The sequence below is a fragment of the Phyllostomus discolor genome, chromosome 6, assembly GCF_004126475.2.
Source record: "Phyllostomus discolor isolate MPI-MPIP mPhyDis1 chromosome 6, mPhyDis1.pri.v3, whole genome shotgun sequence".
Classification (NCBI taxonomy): Eukaryota; Metazoa; Chordata; class Mammalia; order Chiroptera; family Phyllostomidae; genus Phyllostomus; species Phyllostomus discolor.
In genome coordinates this window covers 109,042,692-109,061,527 of record NC_040908.2, presented here as the reverse complement: position 1 = coordinate 109,061,527, position 18,836 = coordinate 109,042,692, and the positions used below count along the sequence as shown (strand labels likewise).

Here is an 18,836-nt window from a genome sequence, read left to right as displayed (position 1 = left end):
TTTCCACATATGATCTTTTATCTGTCAAATTTTAAATAGCTAGTTATTTTAAAGCTGTTTATTTTATTAAAATCTACCAGCAGAATTAAAATTTTGTTGTAATGAGGAATGTAACTTCCAGGTTGTATTATTTACTCTGTATTGAAATTTGCTAGAATTACATACTTTAAATTGTTTTATTTTTATGGAAGACAAAATACGGCTTACCTACTTACTGTACAAGGGCAGGTTATCACATATTCTGTACTTGCCAGCCACTGTCTAACAGTGTTTCTACAGCTGGAAAATTTCAAGGTTAATATGTTGTCAGACTCGGTTTGCTGACCTTGAGGTATAAATCAAGAATGGTAAGCAGTGCAAGGAAGAGACTAGGCTCAAGTTTTTGGCATATTTAATGTAATTTTTCTTAATTATATTCACTTCAGTCAGATAAAATATGTCATCTGCCTAATACACACACACACACACACACACACACACATTTTCCTGAGGTTTGTTTCATGTATTAGTGACATTTTGCTTTAAAACAGTTTGGTTGTATACTGAAAAAATTGTCTCATGGAATCAGAATTTTGAAGTTTAGAAGGGTCATACAGATTAATTTAACACCTTAAAGATAAAAAAGGTAAGGACTGGAGATGACTTGATCAAGTTTATAGTCTTAAGTTGGAGAATCCAAAACTTCTTTCCTAATTTTAGTTTGGTGTATGTGGCCCTCAATTCCCCATAAAATGTTTTGTACTTTTCCTGTATTTATTTTGTCAAGGAAGGGAAACTTCAAAAGAAATCAGTAAATAATCCTGATAATCTGAAACAAAGGGATAGACTAAAAAGATGGACGGTAACCTGGCTGGTGTGGTTCACTTGGTTGGTGCGTCGTTTTGTAGACCCAAAGATCAGAGGTTTGATTCCCAATCATGGCATTTACCCAGGTTGTGGGTTCAATCCCCAGTTTGGACAGGTACAAGAAGGCAGCCAGTTGATGTCTGTCTATCTTTCTCTCTCTCTCTTTCTCTCTCTTTTCCTCTCTCTCTCTAAAAGCAATGAAAAAATGTCCTTGGTTGAGGACCAAAAAAAAAAAAATTGGGGCTTTATATTTTTATATTATATGATTTGAATTATGTAAGGCTTTTTTAAAATTATAAAACAATACATAGATATTTAACATGAGTATAGTGTGCTTAAAATTGTGTTAGCTGAAGCAAATTGATATGATAATGTTTTATGTTCAGGGTCAAAATATACCTTGCAAATTGTGATACATTTATTTATCCAATAAAAGTGGTTTCCTGAAGAGGCCATGCAATAGTCTGTGTTTTCAGAAAAGTTGAAAATGTTTAGTGGCGTTTAAACTGTAGTCTTTTGAAAGTGTATGAATGGGAGTACTATTAGGCTTATTAAAGATGGTTGCTATAAATAGAAACTAACATTATTATCAAAAGCCTTATATATCAAGAATCTATCCATGTATGGAGTTGGGTAAAGTAAAGACTCTGCCCATTGGGACTTTATGTTCTAAGTTGTGGTGGACGCATAAAGAAAGGTATTCAGACAGTTTAAAAAAAGCATTGCCAAAATGTACTGAATAATTTAAATAATATAATCACATGTGTTGATGAGTACTCTTGTAACATCAAGTATAACTACGCTACCTTAGCATTTTGTATTGGAATGACTTGTTAATACGCCTGCATTTCCACCAGACTTGGAGGCAAAATGGCACCTGGTCCAGTGAAGTCACACCCAGCCTGAGTTCAACAGTTTCAGTGCTTGAGTTTGCTAAGAAATTGTTCTGAGTCAAGACTGAAACTGTAAGAGAAGCCTTATTTACAAAGTCACAGAGGTAGAAGTGGCTCTGGAAACAAGTTACAGAGGCAAAAGAAGGGCCATTGGAGCTTAGGAGAAAGAGACAGACAAGGAAAATGTGCCTGAGGGAAGGGGGTGGGGAAAGGCCCAGATGCGCTCTGAGGAGAGAACCAGGCTGGGTCCTTTGTCCTGAGGCTTCTAAGGGTTGGAATTTCAGGAGAGGTACCTAGGGAGGATTTCAGTAGAATATTCATCAGCTTTCCAGGTGTGTCCTTTTAGAGGTGGTAGTCTCCATTGATTGGTTGGCCTCTGCCAGTCATCACAGCTGGTCCTGATGCCAGCCATGGAATTGCTTTGTCTGGTTTTGCTGCTTTTCTGGGCCTGGAGCTGAGACACAGCTGAGGCCTAGATGTTCTCTAGGGCTCAATGCTTAAATGAGTGGTCGTGCAAGGGCCCACATGGGCCCCTGATTCCTTCTCCAAGGGGGTCTACTGCATAAATAAGGACGTACCAGAGGAGCAAAGGTCACAGGAGGGTCCAAACCACATGACCATCGGATATGAAAGGTCAGGGGCTCTAAACTGTGTGGCCAGGAATGTGTTAGGAGAGGAAAGCTTACCGTGGGGCGACGTCCTTATCTTCCTAGCTTTGCCCATTGCTGGACATCCCAGGCTTTCTGTACTGGTGGCCTCCTGTACCTAGCCCATCGTTCTTGCTTTGCTCATGTCTAACTGCCTACCAAAACTGAACTCTTAAGGGCAATAGGAATCAAGTGTTATGTGTATTTATTTTCTTAGTATGTTGGCAATATGACAAGTACTGATAAAATACAGAAAGGATGCTGAGAACTTATGGTTCCTTATCTATTCTATTCACTCAGAGATTGTGCAGGCTCATGAGAGTCTGGAGCCTGCCTCTGTATCTTTCTCCCTGTGACTTGCTGAGTCACAAAGTATTAGAAACAGGGAGACACCAAGTCAGTGTTTGTGAATGGGTGGACAGATACATTGCCAAAATAGGATTATAAGGACACAGGGGGCAAAGAGAGATTTATTGCTTCTTTCCCAGAAAACAGAGATAAGATTTCAGTATTTGAGTAATAGAAGGAAGAGAGCTCAATAAATATGGGGGATTAAATGAGATAACACATATAAAGCCTTATAAAGTGATTAGTACATTGTGAATGCTCAATAACTGAAAGCCATTAACAAGAAATAATTTCTCTGTGCTTCCCTCCCATTTCACAACCACTGAACAATATATTTGTTCAGTGTATAACAGGATAAGTAATTTTGAAATTGCTCGATGTGTAATGAAGGCCAGGCAGCAAAGGGAATCACTGTCTTTGGACCTTTGGAGACACTCAAGGAGTGGTTGAAGGCACTGTGATCAAGGACAAAGAACATTTAATTAATTATGTTAAAGAAAAACAGAAGAGTTCCGCGGTGGGAAGTAGTTAAATGTACCATTTGTTTAGGTGTCTAATAGACTTTAAAATGTTTTTAGTTTGCTTTAACCATTTTGGGGCTTAAATGGTAAAAACAGTTTTCTGCACCATGCCATATTCGCATTGTGCCATATTCACATTTATTATATTTATGGTTATTTTTAGGAGTTTAATGTATTGTGATATTGTTTCTTTCTTAGAACCTTGAAAAGGGATAGTTTTCATATAATTCTATAGATCACAGTGAAGAGAGCAATAGTACAGCTTTTTTTTGCTTTCTGAAAGTTGTGTAAATTCTGTAACAGGAAGCCGTGTATGTAAATCTGTCACTTCCTAAAAACTCATTCCAGAGAAAACAGTGTTTTTCAGCTGAATGAACTTTCACATTGTTATACTTTCTTTACACTGTTGGCTTAAAATGTTCCTTTGACTTAATACTTTTGTGAGATTTCCTCTACATAATTACTTTTATTTAATCATCCATATTTTTAGTACAAATAGCTAATAATGAAATTATTTCTAGGGTTTCATAAAAGTATATTCAATTTCATAAATAAACGTTGTTGTGACAACTGGCCTGCAGTGACCTTGGAACACTGCAGATGGCTTGTCGAAACATGAGAAAAACACACACAGAGACAACCAGGTCCTGTGGGAAAATAGGGATGGAATGGCCACTCTCTCTAGTGGGGAGCAGCACCATGGCCACCCTCCCTAGGGGAGAGCGCCTCGTTCTCCTACCCAAGCAGGCTTTTATTGGGTTCGTTTACACAAGAATTCAGGTAAAGCTCATTAATCATTGCCAGGAAGTAAGGATCAAACAATAGATAAAAAAGAAGTCTGAGGGCCTATTTTGAGTCAGGGTCAGATAGCTAAAGAGCTGTAAAACTTTGAGGAACAAACTTATTTCTTTCTTGTACCCTTGTCATTTAATTGAGAACATTCTAAACAAAGCAGGTTTCACAGGATTTTTCATATTCTTTTTTAGACCTGATTGCCCAGAGAACCCACCTTTGCCAGCACAGGGCTGCACCACCCTCCATCCTTGTTTCAGGCTTAGGTGGAGCAAGGGAAGTAAAGCAGCCAAGAGATTAGGAGACTTCTTTCAGACAGAATGAGGACTCAGGTTTTGTCAAAGCCAAGGGGCAGGGGTCCATCACCCCCTTTTGCTGTAGCCCCCAAAGTCCTTCCTTGGGGGCCTCCCACATGATCGTGCCTATCTTAGATCGTTCCCCCCTTGGGGAGTCTTATCTGTCATTGGCTAACCGACCAAGCATTGGGGGCCAGGCAGGGTGAAGTAAAAGGAGCAGAAGCAGTGCTCCTGCCAGGGAGATAAGCTTTTGTCTCCTTGCTGGCTTACGTATGGTCCAGCCTTAGAGCATTCTGAACAAAGCAGGTTTCACAGGATTTTAAGGCTGAGGGTCATTCCCTCAGCCTTAGCCTTGGTGGAGGTTATAGCTTCTTATACCAGGCTGGGCAGTTCCCAGCAAAAAGTAGTTTCTAAAAGATCAATCATAAAATAGTCAAATGACATGAAAAAGCAGTTACACCAACTGATCAAAAAACAAACAAAAAGGTTTATAAACCTACGAGGCTCTGTTTCACTCATAAGAAGAATAGAACCGTAATATATCATTTATTTTAGCCTTAAGTTTGGTAAAGGTAAGGCAGTTTGATAAGTCACAGTTTTTGTGGGTATAGGGAAATAGCTACTTTCATTCTACTAATGAAATAGCTACTTTCATATGCTAATAAGAGTGAGTCAAAATTAAAAATGCACCTATCTCTCAATGCAGTGAATCCAGTTCTAAGAATGTACCTCCAGATATATTAGTGCACATTTTTACAAAGTATACTTTGGTATTCAGTATTTATTATATCCACTCTAAATATCTACTCATAAAGTGTTAAGCAAACCAGTGTTTGTATGTGTGTGTGTGTGTGTAAAAATAAGCATAACACAATACTTATTAAACGTGCCTTTGTGAACACACAAACACAAAATTTTGTGCAGACAAGATACTAGAGATCTGGAATAGAAGCTGACTTTCTTTTCATTGTATTTTTTTCAGTTTGAATTTAGTGTTTATAATGTATATACCTTACTTTGTAAAAAAAACTGTAATAACATTTTTGAAATGTAATTCACGTGCTATAAAGTTTACCAATTTGAAGTGTCAATTCCATGGGTGTTTAGTGTATTTACAGAGTTGTGCACCTATCCATGTAATCGAACTTCAGAACCCTTGGCCCCAGAGGAAACTTTGTACCATTAGTAAGCAGATCACATCACCCCTCACTTCCCTAGCTCTGGACATTCCTTATTCTACTTTCTGTAAATTGATTTGTATATTCTGGAATTTGGTATAAATGGTATCGTACAGCATGTGGTCATTTGTAACTGGGTTCTTTCACTTAAGTAACATTTTTGAGATTCATCTCTGTTGTAGCAGGCCTTACATAACTTTTGATTTTAAAAAATGTTAAAAATTAAAGTGAAAATAGCAATTTGAAAATTACTTATCTTGTTGAAGTATATTGTACAGTGGTTGTAAAAAGGGAGGGAAGCACAGAGAAATTATGTCTTGTTAACAGCTTTCAGCATTGAGCATTTATAATGTTCTAGTCACTTTATAAGGATTTGTGTATGTTATCTTATTTAACCCTTACAAGGTATGTAATAGATATTATTCTATTAGTCCCACAAATGTGTAAATTAAATGAAGTGAGTGTTAATTTTAGGTGTTAATTTAGACAGAAAAATGTAAAGTATAAAAATAGGTGTGTGCAGATATATGCTTTATAAACAAAGTTGGAATATTTAAAGTGCTATCACAATACTACAATGTTTAGTGAAAATGTAACTCAGTAGCCAGACAGGTCTAATAGAACTCTTTGCAATTACAGATATGTTCTATCTCTGTTCATATATGACAGTATCTACTACCACATGTGACTATTCATTACATGAATGTGGCTAGTGTGAATGAGAAACTGAATTTTAATATTATTTAATTTAAGTTAATTTAAGTTTAAATAAGCACACTCTGCTTCTGCCAATGTTCTAATAACAGTTATAGGGTAATCAAGATAACCCTTATCCTTGCAATTGAAATCATCTAATGTGGGCAAAACATCTGAAACAATGGATATTAAACACTGAAGGGCAGAGATCCCTCAGAGTTGCGAAACAAATGAAATGAGCCCTATGATTATGCTAGCCATGCCTTGGGAGAGTTTCTGGACATGGATTAAAGGGGAGGCATTCAACATCTAGAGGACTTTCTGCATTGAGGAAACAGCGTAGAGAGTAAGTGGAGAACATGATGGATAGGGTTCATGGAACAAGAGACTAGAGAGGAAAGCAGTTAGCTGATTACTGATTAAGACATGTAAGTGAGGAAAATGCCACAGTCCAAGGAAAGAAAAACCTGAAAGGACTGCAGGTCTTTATCTAAGTGCTTGGCACTCAAATAGCAGCCAGACTGGAGGAGTGTCTTTTCTTACTAACCAGACTGGAAAATATCAAGATGCATGTAGCATTAAGGTCTTACCTCATTAATGGGGAATAATTAGCCCTAAGTTGAACAATACTTCCTAACAAATTTTCAAAGCAATCCATTAAAGGATTAAACTGTTTCCAGTAATTTAATTGTATCCCAGAAAAAAGCTCAGGAATATTTATCCAGCACCCACCAAGGTAAATTTCAGAATGTCTAATATCCAATCAAAAGTAGCAGGCATGCAATAAAAAACAAGAACATTTGACCCATAATGAAGAGATAAATCAGTCAATTAATACCAAACCAAAATTGACAAAGCTGTTAGAGAGAGCAGGCAAGAACATTAAAAAAGCATTACTGTAACTGAATTCCAAGTCACAAAAAGTTAGAGACATGGAAAATAGGGGAAAAAACCCAAATTAAACTTCTAGAGATGATAATTACGATGTGTAAAGTGGAAAATTTCCTGGATGCATTGATGGCCTATTTTGTATTGCAGAAGACAGTACTAGTAAACTTGAGGACGTAACTATAGAACCAATCCAAAATGAAACACAAAGAGTAGAAGATTTTGTTTTTCCAAAATAAAGAGAACATTAGTTGAGTTGTGGAACTGCTTCAGGTGACTTACTGTTCATTAATTGGATTTCCTAAGAAGGGGGAGAATAAAAAACATTTGTTTTAATAATGTTAAAAAATGTTCAAATTTGATGCAGACTGTAAACCCACAGATCCAAGAAACTTAATGAACCCTTAGTACAAGAAATATGAGGAAAATTACTCCAAGGCACATTATAATCAAACTGTAAGAAGATATTGGAGTAATATTCACTCAGCAAACTACTGAAATTAAATGATCTGTTAACCTAGAAATTTCTACCCAACAAAAATATCTTTCAAATCCAGCATGAAATTTTTTTAGACATATGTTTTTAAATTTAAATAACCACACTTCGATTTTGATCATGACTGAATAACAGTTATGGGGTAATCAGGATAATCATTACACTTATAACTGCAACAGCCAAGATGTGGGCAAAACATCTGAAACAATGGTTTTAAGGTCCTTGATACAGACATTGAAAAATGATTAATATATAGTGGGTTTATAATATAGCTAAAAGTACAATGGCTGATAGCAATTGTCACCCAAGGTCGGGAGGGGACAAGTGGAATTATATACTATTGCAAGTTTCTGTATTGCATGTTAACTAGTATAATATCACTTGAATGGAGACTATCAATTTAAAGATGTAAACTATAAATCCTAAAACAAACACAAACAAACCAACAAAGGAAAGAAAATGGAACCATAAAAAATTAGTTAAAAAAGAAGGTAGAAAAGAGAAAAAAGAAACAAATAAGAGACAATAAAAATAAATAGCAAGATATTGGATTTAATTCTGGACTTACCAATAATCACATTAACTGTAAACATTTAAGTACTGTAATGAAGAGGTGGAGATTTTAAGTTAGAGTGAAAGGTAGGAAACAACGATGTGATGTCTATAAGCAATGAACTTCAAATGTAAAGACCACATCCATTAAAAGAATGGAAAACTAACAGTAATTAAAAGAAAACTGGAGTTGCTATCAGGTAAAACAGATTTCAGAACAAAGAATATTATCAGAGCTGAAGATGGCAATTTCATCAGATAAAGTGGATGGAATTCTAAATGCTTATGCTCCTAATAACAGCTTCGAAATACTACCCCCCCCCCCAAAAAAAAAACCACCCCCACCCAAAACTGAAACAACTGTAAGGAGAGATTGTGGAGAAAATTTCACAATTACAGCAGGACATTTTGATACCACATATCAATAATTGATGGAACGATTGGACAAAAAATAAGGGTATAAAAGAGCTAAACCAGCCATGTCAACCAGCTTGACATAACTGACATTTAGAGAGCCCTCCACCCAGCAACAGTAGAATGCACATTCTTTTAAAAGACATGGAACATTGACCAAACATATGGAACATATTCTAGGATATAAAATAAGTTTCAATAAATTTAGAAAAAATCAAGCCATATTAAAGTATATTCTGACCATAATAGAATCAAATAAAAAGTCAGTAACAACAGATCACTGAAAATTCTGAAATATTTGGTAACTAAATAACATACTTTTAAGTAAGTCATGGGTTACAGAAGTAAAGAAAAAGAAAATTAGGAAGTATTTTGAATGGAATAAAAGTGAATATCCAATTTATCAAAATCAGTAGGATATATATATATATAACAGAACTTAGGAGGGAATTTATAGCATTATACATCTATATTTAAAAAGAAAATATCTTAAATCAGTGGCCCATATGTGTACCTTAAGAAACTAGGAAAACAAAAGCAAGTAAGTCTAGAGCAAACAGACAAAGGAATTAAGATAGATCAAATTGAAATCAGTGAAGTAGACTGATGCCAGTAAACTTCAGATCTAAGAGTAGAAACAATCTAAAATGAAACACGGCAAATAAAGAGAAGAACTTTGTTAGCATAAGAGTATAACCCAGCTTTTGTTCAGGATCTGGGTTCTGGATTCTTTCTGTGTACATTTTAGAATGTTGTGTTTCATTTGGTGTGTTTAAGGGGAGCTTTAATCCAGATTTATTGTGTTCTGATGCATGTATTTAGAGGAATTTTTAAATAGCTAGTTTATATCCCACAAAGGATGATTAAAATTTTAGGAGCCATTCTTATTGATTAGCATTGGTTGATAACTGGACTGTATTTTACATTTTTTAAATAATGTAGCCACCTTAATATAGTGGTTAATAAATATTATGATCTAATTGTTGATTTCATTATAAAAGCCACTGTCTTTTTTCTTAACTTGGTTCTTCAGGCATTTAAAAAAATTTTAATTATAGTGACATACAATACTACCGTATTTTGGACTATAAAACGCACCCCCCCTCCCCCCGTCATTTGGGAGGAATAATGGTTGTTAATGCTGCTGTTGAGTTCTGTTTACATTTACAATAGTGAAATATTATGTTATTTATGTTATGAGATATTTTACCACATTTTTTGCTTCAAAATTTTTTTCCTGTTTTCCTCCTGTAATACCTAGGTGTGTCTTATGGTCCAAAAAATAAGGTGTATTAGTTTCAGGTGTACAACATAGTGATTATACATTAATATAAGTTACAAAGTGATCAACTCAGTAAGTCTAATACCATAAATAGTTATTATAATATTATTGACTATTCTCTAAGCTGTACTTTACTTCCCCATGACTATTTTTATAACTGGCAATTTATGCTTCTTAATCCCTTTGCTTTTTCACCCAGTTTTTCAACCCTTCTCCTGTCTGGCAGCCATTAATCTGTTCTCTGTGTCTATGAGTTTGTTTCTGTTTTTTTAAGATTTATTTAGATTTTTTAGGTTCCACATTTAAGTGAAATCATATGGCATTTATTTTTGTCTGACTTACCTCACTCAACATAATACCCTCAATCAGGTGTGTCCAACCCATGGCCTACAGGCCACATGTGGCCCAGGATGGCTGTGAATGTGGCCCAACACAAAATCATAAATTTACTTAAAAACTTTTTTTCTCATCATTTTCATTAGTGTTTGTATATTTAATGTGTGGCCCAAGACAACTCTTCTTCCAATGTGGCCCAGAGACACCAAAAGGTTGGACACCCCTGCTTGTTGCAGGTGGTAAGATTTCTTTCACTTTTGAATGGCATTCTTAGAGATTATCTTTAAAAATCAACTGTTGTTTTTTGAACTTTGTTATCCTTCTACTCCATCTATATACATACATACATACATATATACATGTTGTAATTATATATACATATTATATAATGTATATAACTTTATTGATATATGTGTGTATAGAGACTATTGACTTGATATGGTTTATTTGGAAGATAGAGAATGAAAGATATATGACTACTTTTGCACATCTTTAACTTTTTCAGGTATAAGATTTAATGGTAGGTATTTTGCTTTTATAGGACACACCAATGATGATGCCAGTGTTCTTTTGCAAGTAATGTATTTTCTCCTTGTTCTAGGTCCTTTTGTTCTGCATCACAGCTGCCATGTACATGTTCTTTTTCAGGTATGTTCTGTTATACCTACTTATTTTAGTAGAAAAAGTGGTGTTCCTTTGTAATTTTTTTATCAACCAGGTAACTAAAGTGTTTCCCAAATAATTACCCCTATGAGTGGCATGAGTTTTGTTTTATTTTGTTCTCAGTGATTAGAGATAATCACTACTCCTTAGTAAACTCATGGATATTTGTCTTTTCACATTCTATTTATAGGTTTCTACAGAAAGTCGAATATGTAAATTAATGGTCCTCAAATTTTGATAGGTGTTTTTTGTGCCTGATTTTATATATTCTTCAGTCTCCTTTTAAGACAGTTAACATTTTAAGTAATGAGAATTAAAATTCTCATTTTCATGAGAATGAGTGATGGTAGTATTTAATCTAAGTCTTCTGTGTAGGTAACCTAGCACATTAGTCTTAGTTTTTTAAAATGTTAAATTAGTGCATGATGCCAGTTACAGTTTTCATTGACTATGAGGAATTTGGGGGGGGGGGGCGTTAGGATGGTCCAAGATTTCAGTGCCAGTAAAGAGGGTGTCTATCATTGTTATGTAACCATAGCAGTATGAGAATAGGATTTTTGTTTAGCAAGAGTCCACTTCTTTTAGTCTTTCTTTGCAGTAATACAACTAATTTCCATTTTTCTCTGTTATTGCACTCATCTGAATAGACTCTTTCTTAGTATTTCTGGGTATAGACAGAATTCAGCCACAGCAGGAAGGGCCAAGCTTTTAAAGTTAAAATTTGTATTTATTGGACAATGGCAAACATTGATTTCAATAAATTTGGTAGATCTTTCTTTTTTTTAACCTAAATGAAATAATTTAACCATACCAGAATTTTTAAATAACTAATTTCCTAAAAGAACATCTTAAATAAGTATTTGATAAGCACAGTGATATAATTTTAATTTATTTTGACTTTATAAAACATGTTATATGCAAATATAAAATGATAATGTTGCTGTTATTATTTTTGTGAAGGGACAGCCAGGCTGTTTGAAGGAAGTAAAAAATAGATAAAATTTCAACTTGATCTGCAAAGGAATGGTAATGCGATATGTAGTATTTTATGACAGTTATTAGTGACTGAGAAATTATTGCAGCTATCTGGTGGTCTTTGTGAAATTGTTTGACCTACTATTTTACTATAGCTTCATACATATCATATGATTTCTGTGGTCTCTTACATTTTAATAATTTAGGGGTGGGATAGAGGAGTTAAGAAGAACAATGACTTTCATTTGCGTCCATTTCCCCAAAGTTCATGATTATATAGAGACACATTATTAGGACAATATTGTAAAAAGTTTGTGTGGTTTATCTTTATGTTCTGTCTAGTCTGAAGAAGATAAAGCATACCTAATGGGAAAAGTACAAAAAAGATAAAAACTTAGAAACATATCTTTTATTGATATATACAGAAGGCAAGTATAATATCAAGTAAATTTTCTTTTTGTTAAAATTCCTAACAGAACAGGTAGTTAAATGAAACAGTCCTTCCCAGTATGACACCTAAAGTGCATATTTGATTAACATTTAGCATTTCTTAATCATCAGAAGTTTTGGAAGTTTAAAAAATAAATTTTGTGTTGAGTATAGTGATGATGCTCAATTTTTAGCATGGTTCTTTGGAAACTGCTGCCATCAACCCAGTATTTTTGGTGTAGAAAGAAAATCAACCCTATAAATATGTATTTTGGTGCAGAGCTACGGAACCTTTTCCTGTTGCAGTCACAAAGTCTAGGTTAAAAACAACAATTTAAAATACTTTCCAGAAGGCTCAATATAAGGTTTTAGTGCCAAGATAAACACTTTCCATTTTCTGAGGCAAGGGGTTGTTTTTCTCCTAAAAGAAGCACTATCACCAAATTCCTAGTGTTCTTGGCAGAAGTTAGTCTGAATAACTCAACAAAAGAAGTTTGGTAAATGGTAAAGTAAAACTATTTATAAAGCACTACAACCAAGCAAGACACTGTTACATGTTTGTGTGAGCTGTGCATGTGTTTGGAATGAAAAAGATACACTGTGCATAGCAGTGGGCGAGTCCAGTTGAATTAGAATATTTTATTCTTAATTCAATTTTATTATAAATATAGGTGTCTGAGGACACATTCATTCCATTTATTAACAATTATTTTAGTTCCAATTGCATAAAATTGGACAAGGAAATGTCAAATGATACTGTCCCCAGGACTCCTTATGGTAATGGCTTTTGAGAAGAACATAAGGGAAACGTTTTGTGTTAGAAGTGATTCAACTTGTGTTTTTTTTTAATTTAATTTTATTTTAATCATTGTTCAAATACAGTTTTCTCCTTTTTACTCCCAATCCAGCCCCCCCCACCCCTCCTCACTTCTCTCCCATTACCACCCTCCCCTTAGTTTTTGACCATGTGTCCTTTAAGTTTGTTCCCGTGAACCCTTCCCAATGTCCCCTGAAATTCCCTCTACTCTCCCCTGTGGGCACTGTCAGCCTGTCCTCTATTTCAGTGTCTTTGGTTATAGTTTGCTTGTTTCTTTGTTTTGTTGTTTAGGTTCCTGTTAAAAGTGAGATCATATGGTATTTATCTTTCACTGCCTGGCTTGTTTTGCTTAGCATAATGCTCTCCAGCTCCATCCATGCTGTTGCAAAGGGTAGGAGCTTCTTCTTTCTTTCTGCTGCATAGAATTCCATTGTGTAAATGTACCATAGTTTTTTGATCCATTCGTTTACTGATGGGCATCTTGGTTGCTTCCAGCATCTAGCTATTGTAAATTGTACTGCTATGAACATTGGGATGCATAGGTTCTTTTGGATTGGTGTTTTAGTATTCTTAGGATAGAGACCCAGCAGTGGAATTGCAGGGTCAAAAGGCAGATCCATTTTTAGTTTTCTGAGGAAGTTCCATACTACTTTCTATAGTGGTTGTACCAGTCTGCAGTCCCACCAACAGTGCACTAGGGTCCCCTTTTCTCCACAACCTCTCTAACACTTGTTGTTTGTTGCTTTGTTTATGATGGCCATTCTGACTGGTGTGAAGCGGTATCTCATTGTGGTTTTAATTTGCATCTCTCTGATAGCTAGCGATATTGAACATCGTTTCATGTGTCTTTGGATTTTCTGTATGTCCTCCTTGGAGAAGTGTCTGTTCAAGTCCTTTGCCCATTTTTTAATTGGATTCCTTGTCTTCTTAGAGTGCAGTCGTGTAAGTTCTTTATATATTTTGGAGATTAAAATTTATGTGGAATCATAAACGACCCCGAATAGCTGCTGCAATTTTGAGAAAGAAGAGTAAAGTAGGAGGGATCACAATACCCAACACTAAACTATACTACAAGGCCACTGTAATCAAAACAGCCTGGTACTGGCATAAAAACAGGCACATGGACCAATGGAACAGAACAGAGAGCCCAGAAATAAACCCAAGTCTCTATGGTCAATTAATATTTGACAAAGGAAGCAGCAACATAAAATGGAATAAAAATAGCCTCTTCAACAAACGGTGTTGGGAGAACTGGACAGCCATGTGCAAAAAAATGAAACTTGAGCACCAACTTACACCACATACAAAAATAAATTCAAGGTGGGTAAAAGACTTAAATATAAAACATGACACCATTAAAGTCCTAGAGTAGAATGTAGGTAGGAAAATCTCAGATATTTCATGAAGAAACTTTTTTACCGACTTGTCCCCTAGAGCAAGAGACATAAAGGAAAGAATAAACAAATGAGACCTCATCAAAATTAAAAGCTTCTGCACAACTAAAGAAAACAGTGTCAAAATTAAAAGAGAACCAACTGTATGGGAAAACATATTTGCCAATGATACCTCAACTTGTGTTTTTATCCAAACCCATGCATGTGGGAAAGAGAAATGAGACCCCCTTTTAATAGAGAGATAATGTGCCAATATTTTTTAAAAGAAAAACTTGAGGAAGTAGTTCCATAAATATTTGTCATATGAATTTACTTAGGTAACACAATGTTTTTAGTATTGAAATTGTGGTTATTAAAATGTGTAGAGAAAATATCATACTTTTGCACAGCTATTAAGTTTATTTTTTTTGCAGATATCATTTTTTTCACATACATTATCTCTTACATAGTTACCTTGATTTTCAGTCTCTACACCAGAGATAAGGGTTACTTACATTCAGATGGGATCCTGGGAACACTGTAGAGGCTTGGGTTGAATAATGGTAATATGTGAAGAGAGAGTTCTAGTTTGGTTCTAGTTTGTAAGTAGCTGGCCCTCCAGCTACCACGCTATCTATTGATACAACACATTATATGGGTTCTGTTAGGAATTGGGATACAATATTTTGAGGATGTTTTGAAGGGAAAAGACTCTCAGTACATATGCAGTGAGTGTACTGCATATAATTCCTCTGTCTGCTTTGTTCAGTCACTTTATCATTATGCATGTTATTATCAAAGCTTCACCGTAGAGCATGGTATGTCATTCTCAATTCAGGCCGACAGAAGTGTTGGTTGAAAACGTGATAGAATGTTTTGCCTTAATCATCCCTTTAAAACATTTCTTTATTTCCAAATGTGTATTTATGGGTACAGAGCATACATTTTCTCAAGCCGAAGAATTCATCATGTTGTTGATTCAGGCTTCAGTAGGATCCTCTCAACAGTCTTATGGAGAAAAGAAGTTAGGTTCCTTGGAACCACTAGTTCTTTTCTGCTTTAATTGAGAAGCAAAGAGTCAGCAACAAAAACGCCATGGCAAAACTACGATGCTTAATGTTGCGCACAGAAAATAATGGAACATTCGACACTTTTAAACTTTGTAAGTTTTATTTTCAGTATTGTCTCTGTGTCTGAAGAATACCAGTATTTTAAAAACTGAAATAATTTTGCTTCATTTTTATTTAAATAATTTAATTTAAAATAGATGGTATCATAAAGCATATTGTGACAACTTTGATCCCATCCTAGTGAATACTTAACTAGACATTCTTTCTACCTGCCTTTGCAAAGGCAGCCGCAAAGGCAGCTGTTTGTTTAAACACGTAGAACAAAAGGCTCAGGCTTGTTGTCATAGCACATAATCTGCAGACTATGACTGATTCACAATAGATGCATCTCAGTCTGATATGAACATTGGAAAACATTGCATTTTTAGTTAGAAACTAGTGCAAATTAAAGTTTATTTTGTTTTAAACAGACTTAGAAACAGGGTTGATGAATTCTCATCAGGTCTGGTCTCAAGATAGAGATGTAGTGTTTGTATTTAAGAACTGTATACTTTCATTAACCAGTGTCATCCCAATAGATTAAAAAATAATAAAGGTATTCGAGTAAAAAGGAAAAAGAAAACAACACTATTGGCTGAACAACCTACAATTCCTGAGTGAAAGACGTTTGTGATTGTCCTGGACTCTCTTTACATAAACTTAACTTAGTATCTTTGAAATAACTTTAAAAGCAAGTAAAGAACTTTTAATCTGGGACAACCATTTTCTGATTTTAATGAAAGCCCTTTAAATATTAATTAGGTTCTATTTCTTAAAGGATTGCATAGACATACATAAAAATTTAGTCTAGAAAATTATATATGGCATTCAGAGTTTCAAAGCTTTACTTGAGGGCTAGAAGAGTTTGCCCTAAATAATTAGATTCTTATTTTGAAAAGAATGCTTTCAGCAATGTAGAGAGTGAATCAAGGTCCTAAAAGGGGGGCCTCATGAGAAGCAGTGGTGGAGGGATACTGTAGCTGTTCTCCAGGAGGGAATGGTGAGGACAGGGTGGGAGTTTTGGTGCTGATACGATGACAAGGGAGTTGATCTGAGATATGAGTATTGCAGCTTGGATGTGGTTGAGAAAAATACTAGAAGTTGAGCAAATTAGAAAATGTGTGGAAATTGAGCACAGGTTTTTGCAAATACTGAGGTTGAGATGTTTTTAGACATTTATATTCAGACGCGTAGATATCTGTTGGGTATTTGGAATTCAGGAGATAAAATATCGACTTTTCTTGGCTGTCACACCAGCTGCTCGACTGTGGACAAATCATATAACTTCTGATGCATCAGTTTCTTCGTTATTGAAGTATGTGAGTTTTTATATGGACCTAGTAAGTGAGTTTGGGGGATTAAATAACACACAGTGCCTTTCAAGCTTTTTTCAGATGTGACATAAAATAAGAATTGTGAATATAAACACACACACACACACATTACCTAGAATAATACCTAATCTTGCTACATGTAATACATTGGGATATTTTCTTTTCTAATTTACTTTATTTATTTAAAAAAGCTGCTTTGACCCACTCTTGGGTAACAGGCAGCAGTGTGAGAAACTACTGAAGTAATATGTGTGAGCACCTGGCACAGTGATTGGTACCCATAGAGATAGAAGTAGTGATTGTTGCTTTTAAACTAGGAAATAAACTTAATTGAAATAGAGAATTTCAGGAATAAGGACATTATCTTTAGTGGTAATACTATAGATATATTCAGTAAGGTGTTAAAAGGATTCATTTGCTTTAACAATCTGGTGATCAGTTGTAACCTGCTAGAGAAATTTCTGTAGTTGATTTGGGATAGTAGATTAAAAAATAAATGTGAGATGTAGTGCACTTTAAATATGTTTGGTTATAATGGTTAATTATTTGTCAAAGTTAGGAACAATATAAAAAAATAAATGTGAGATCAGGAAGTAGAATGGATATAGTAAACTCAAGAAGTTTGAGAGGAGAAAGGGCAAGTTGTTACAGGACTAGGGTTTTTCTCTTGTGTTTTTCTCTTTTATTTTTCTTAAAGAATTAATTTATTTGACAAACTGTGGGAAAGTTTAAACAGATAAAAAACGGTTGCACAAATAGGTGAGAGTGACAGGTTGGGGGATGGGAAAGACAAGAGAAATAGTTTAAAATGTAGTCCAAAATGTCAACATATACAGGTAGATTGTTAAACCTATTTGTCTGGGAGAGGTCATGATAAATGATTAGGAGGAATCAAAACTCTGAAAGCCTTGGATGCATGGTTTAAATCAAAGATGACTGATGTATAGAGGAGGTAGGAAATGGAAAAAGAGAATGTTTTTCGCTTCCTGAATTCATAGTCATTCTTAAAAGGAACACTGAGAAACCATGTATCTCGAGATGTGTGCCGAGGAAACAGGACAGTTCCACAATTGGCAGCTCAGCCAGTGAGCTTACCAAAGAATGCAAAATCTGCCCTGTGACAAGAAAAAGTGTAACATTGTTAAGACTGTTACTTTCCTCAAAGCAAATGGAAAGGGTGAGAAAACATAGGCCCATAGATGTTGTAAATCACTTCCTCTGAGGATATAATGTTTATTATCATGTTATACTACTAATTTGGCATTTGGGGGCGCAGTAGAAAATTAGTGTGTCCATTTGGTGATTGTACTCTTATCTATGGTAGAAAGTTGTGGCAAATCTGTTTCACTTTTTGCTCATCAGCCTTTGTGAAACTTGTTCCTAGATAAAAAAAAAAATTGTTCAGCCCTGGCCTGGTGGCTCAGCTGGTTAGAGCATCATCCCATACACCAAAAGATTGTGGGTTCGATCCCAGGTCAGGGCACATACCTAGATTGTGTGTGGGCTTGATCCCCAGTTGGGTTGTGTAGGGGAGGGGACTGATGTTTCTCTCTCTCTTCTGTCTCTCCCCCACCCCTTCCTCTCTCTCTAAAATCAATAAACATATACTCAGGTGAGGATTTAAAAAAATGAAATTGCTCAAACATTTTGTAAGTAATATAAATGTTTACTGTTTTTTAGTAGAAGACAAAGAGAAATATAGTGTGGAGAAAAAGGATAAACTTAAAGTGTAATTCCTAAAGTAGGGACTTAATAGGACATAATCATATCAGAAGTGGCCAGTTGCCTTTCAGAAATCTGCTGCAGTTTTATTTTCATAAAAATAAATGGCATTTTAAGGTAGTTTTCGAAATGTAAAAATTGTGTTTATTTTCACTGATGTTGAAATTCAAGAAGTGGATGACATCCATATGCTATTAACTCAGTGAAAACTTTATACCGCTAACATACT

General features: G+C 35.1%; 1 protein-coding gene across 2 annotated transcripts in view; it reads left to right on the top strand.

Moving 5' to 3' along the window:
• The window catches only part of TMEM135 (transmembrane protein 135), a 320,100-nt gene that overhangs the window by 224,941 nt on the left and 76,323 nt on the right, over window positions 1-18,836 (top strand). For both annotated transcript variants that reach the window (XM_036028704.1, XM_028516386.2), the window contains exon 6: window positions 10,787-10,833. In XM_036028704.1, the coding sequence (XP_035884597.1) occupies window positions 10,787-10,833 (47 nt within the window). The remainder of the gene's footprint in view (window positions 1-10,786; window positions 10,834-18,836) is intronic.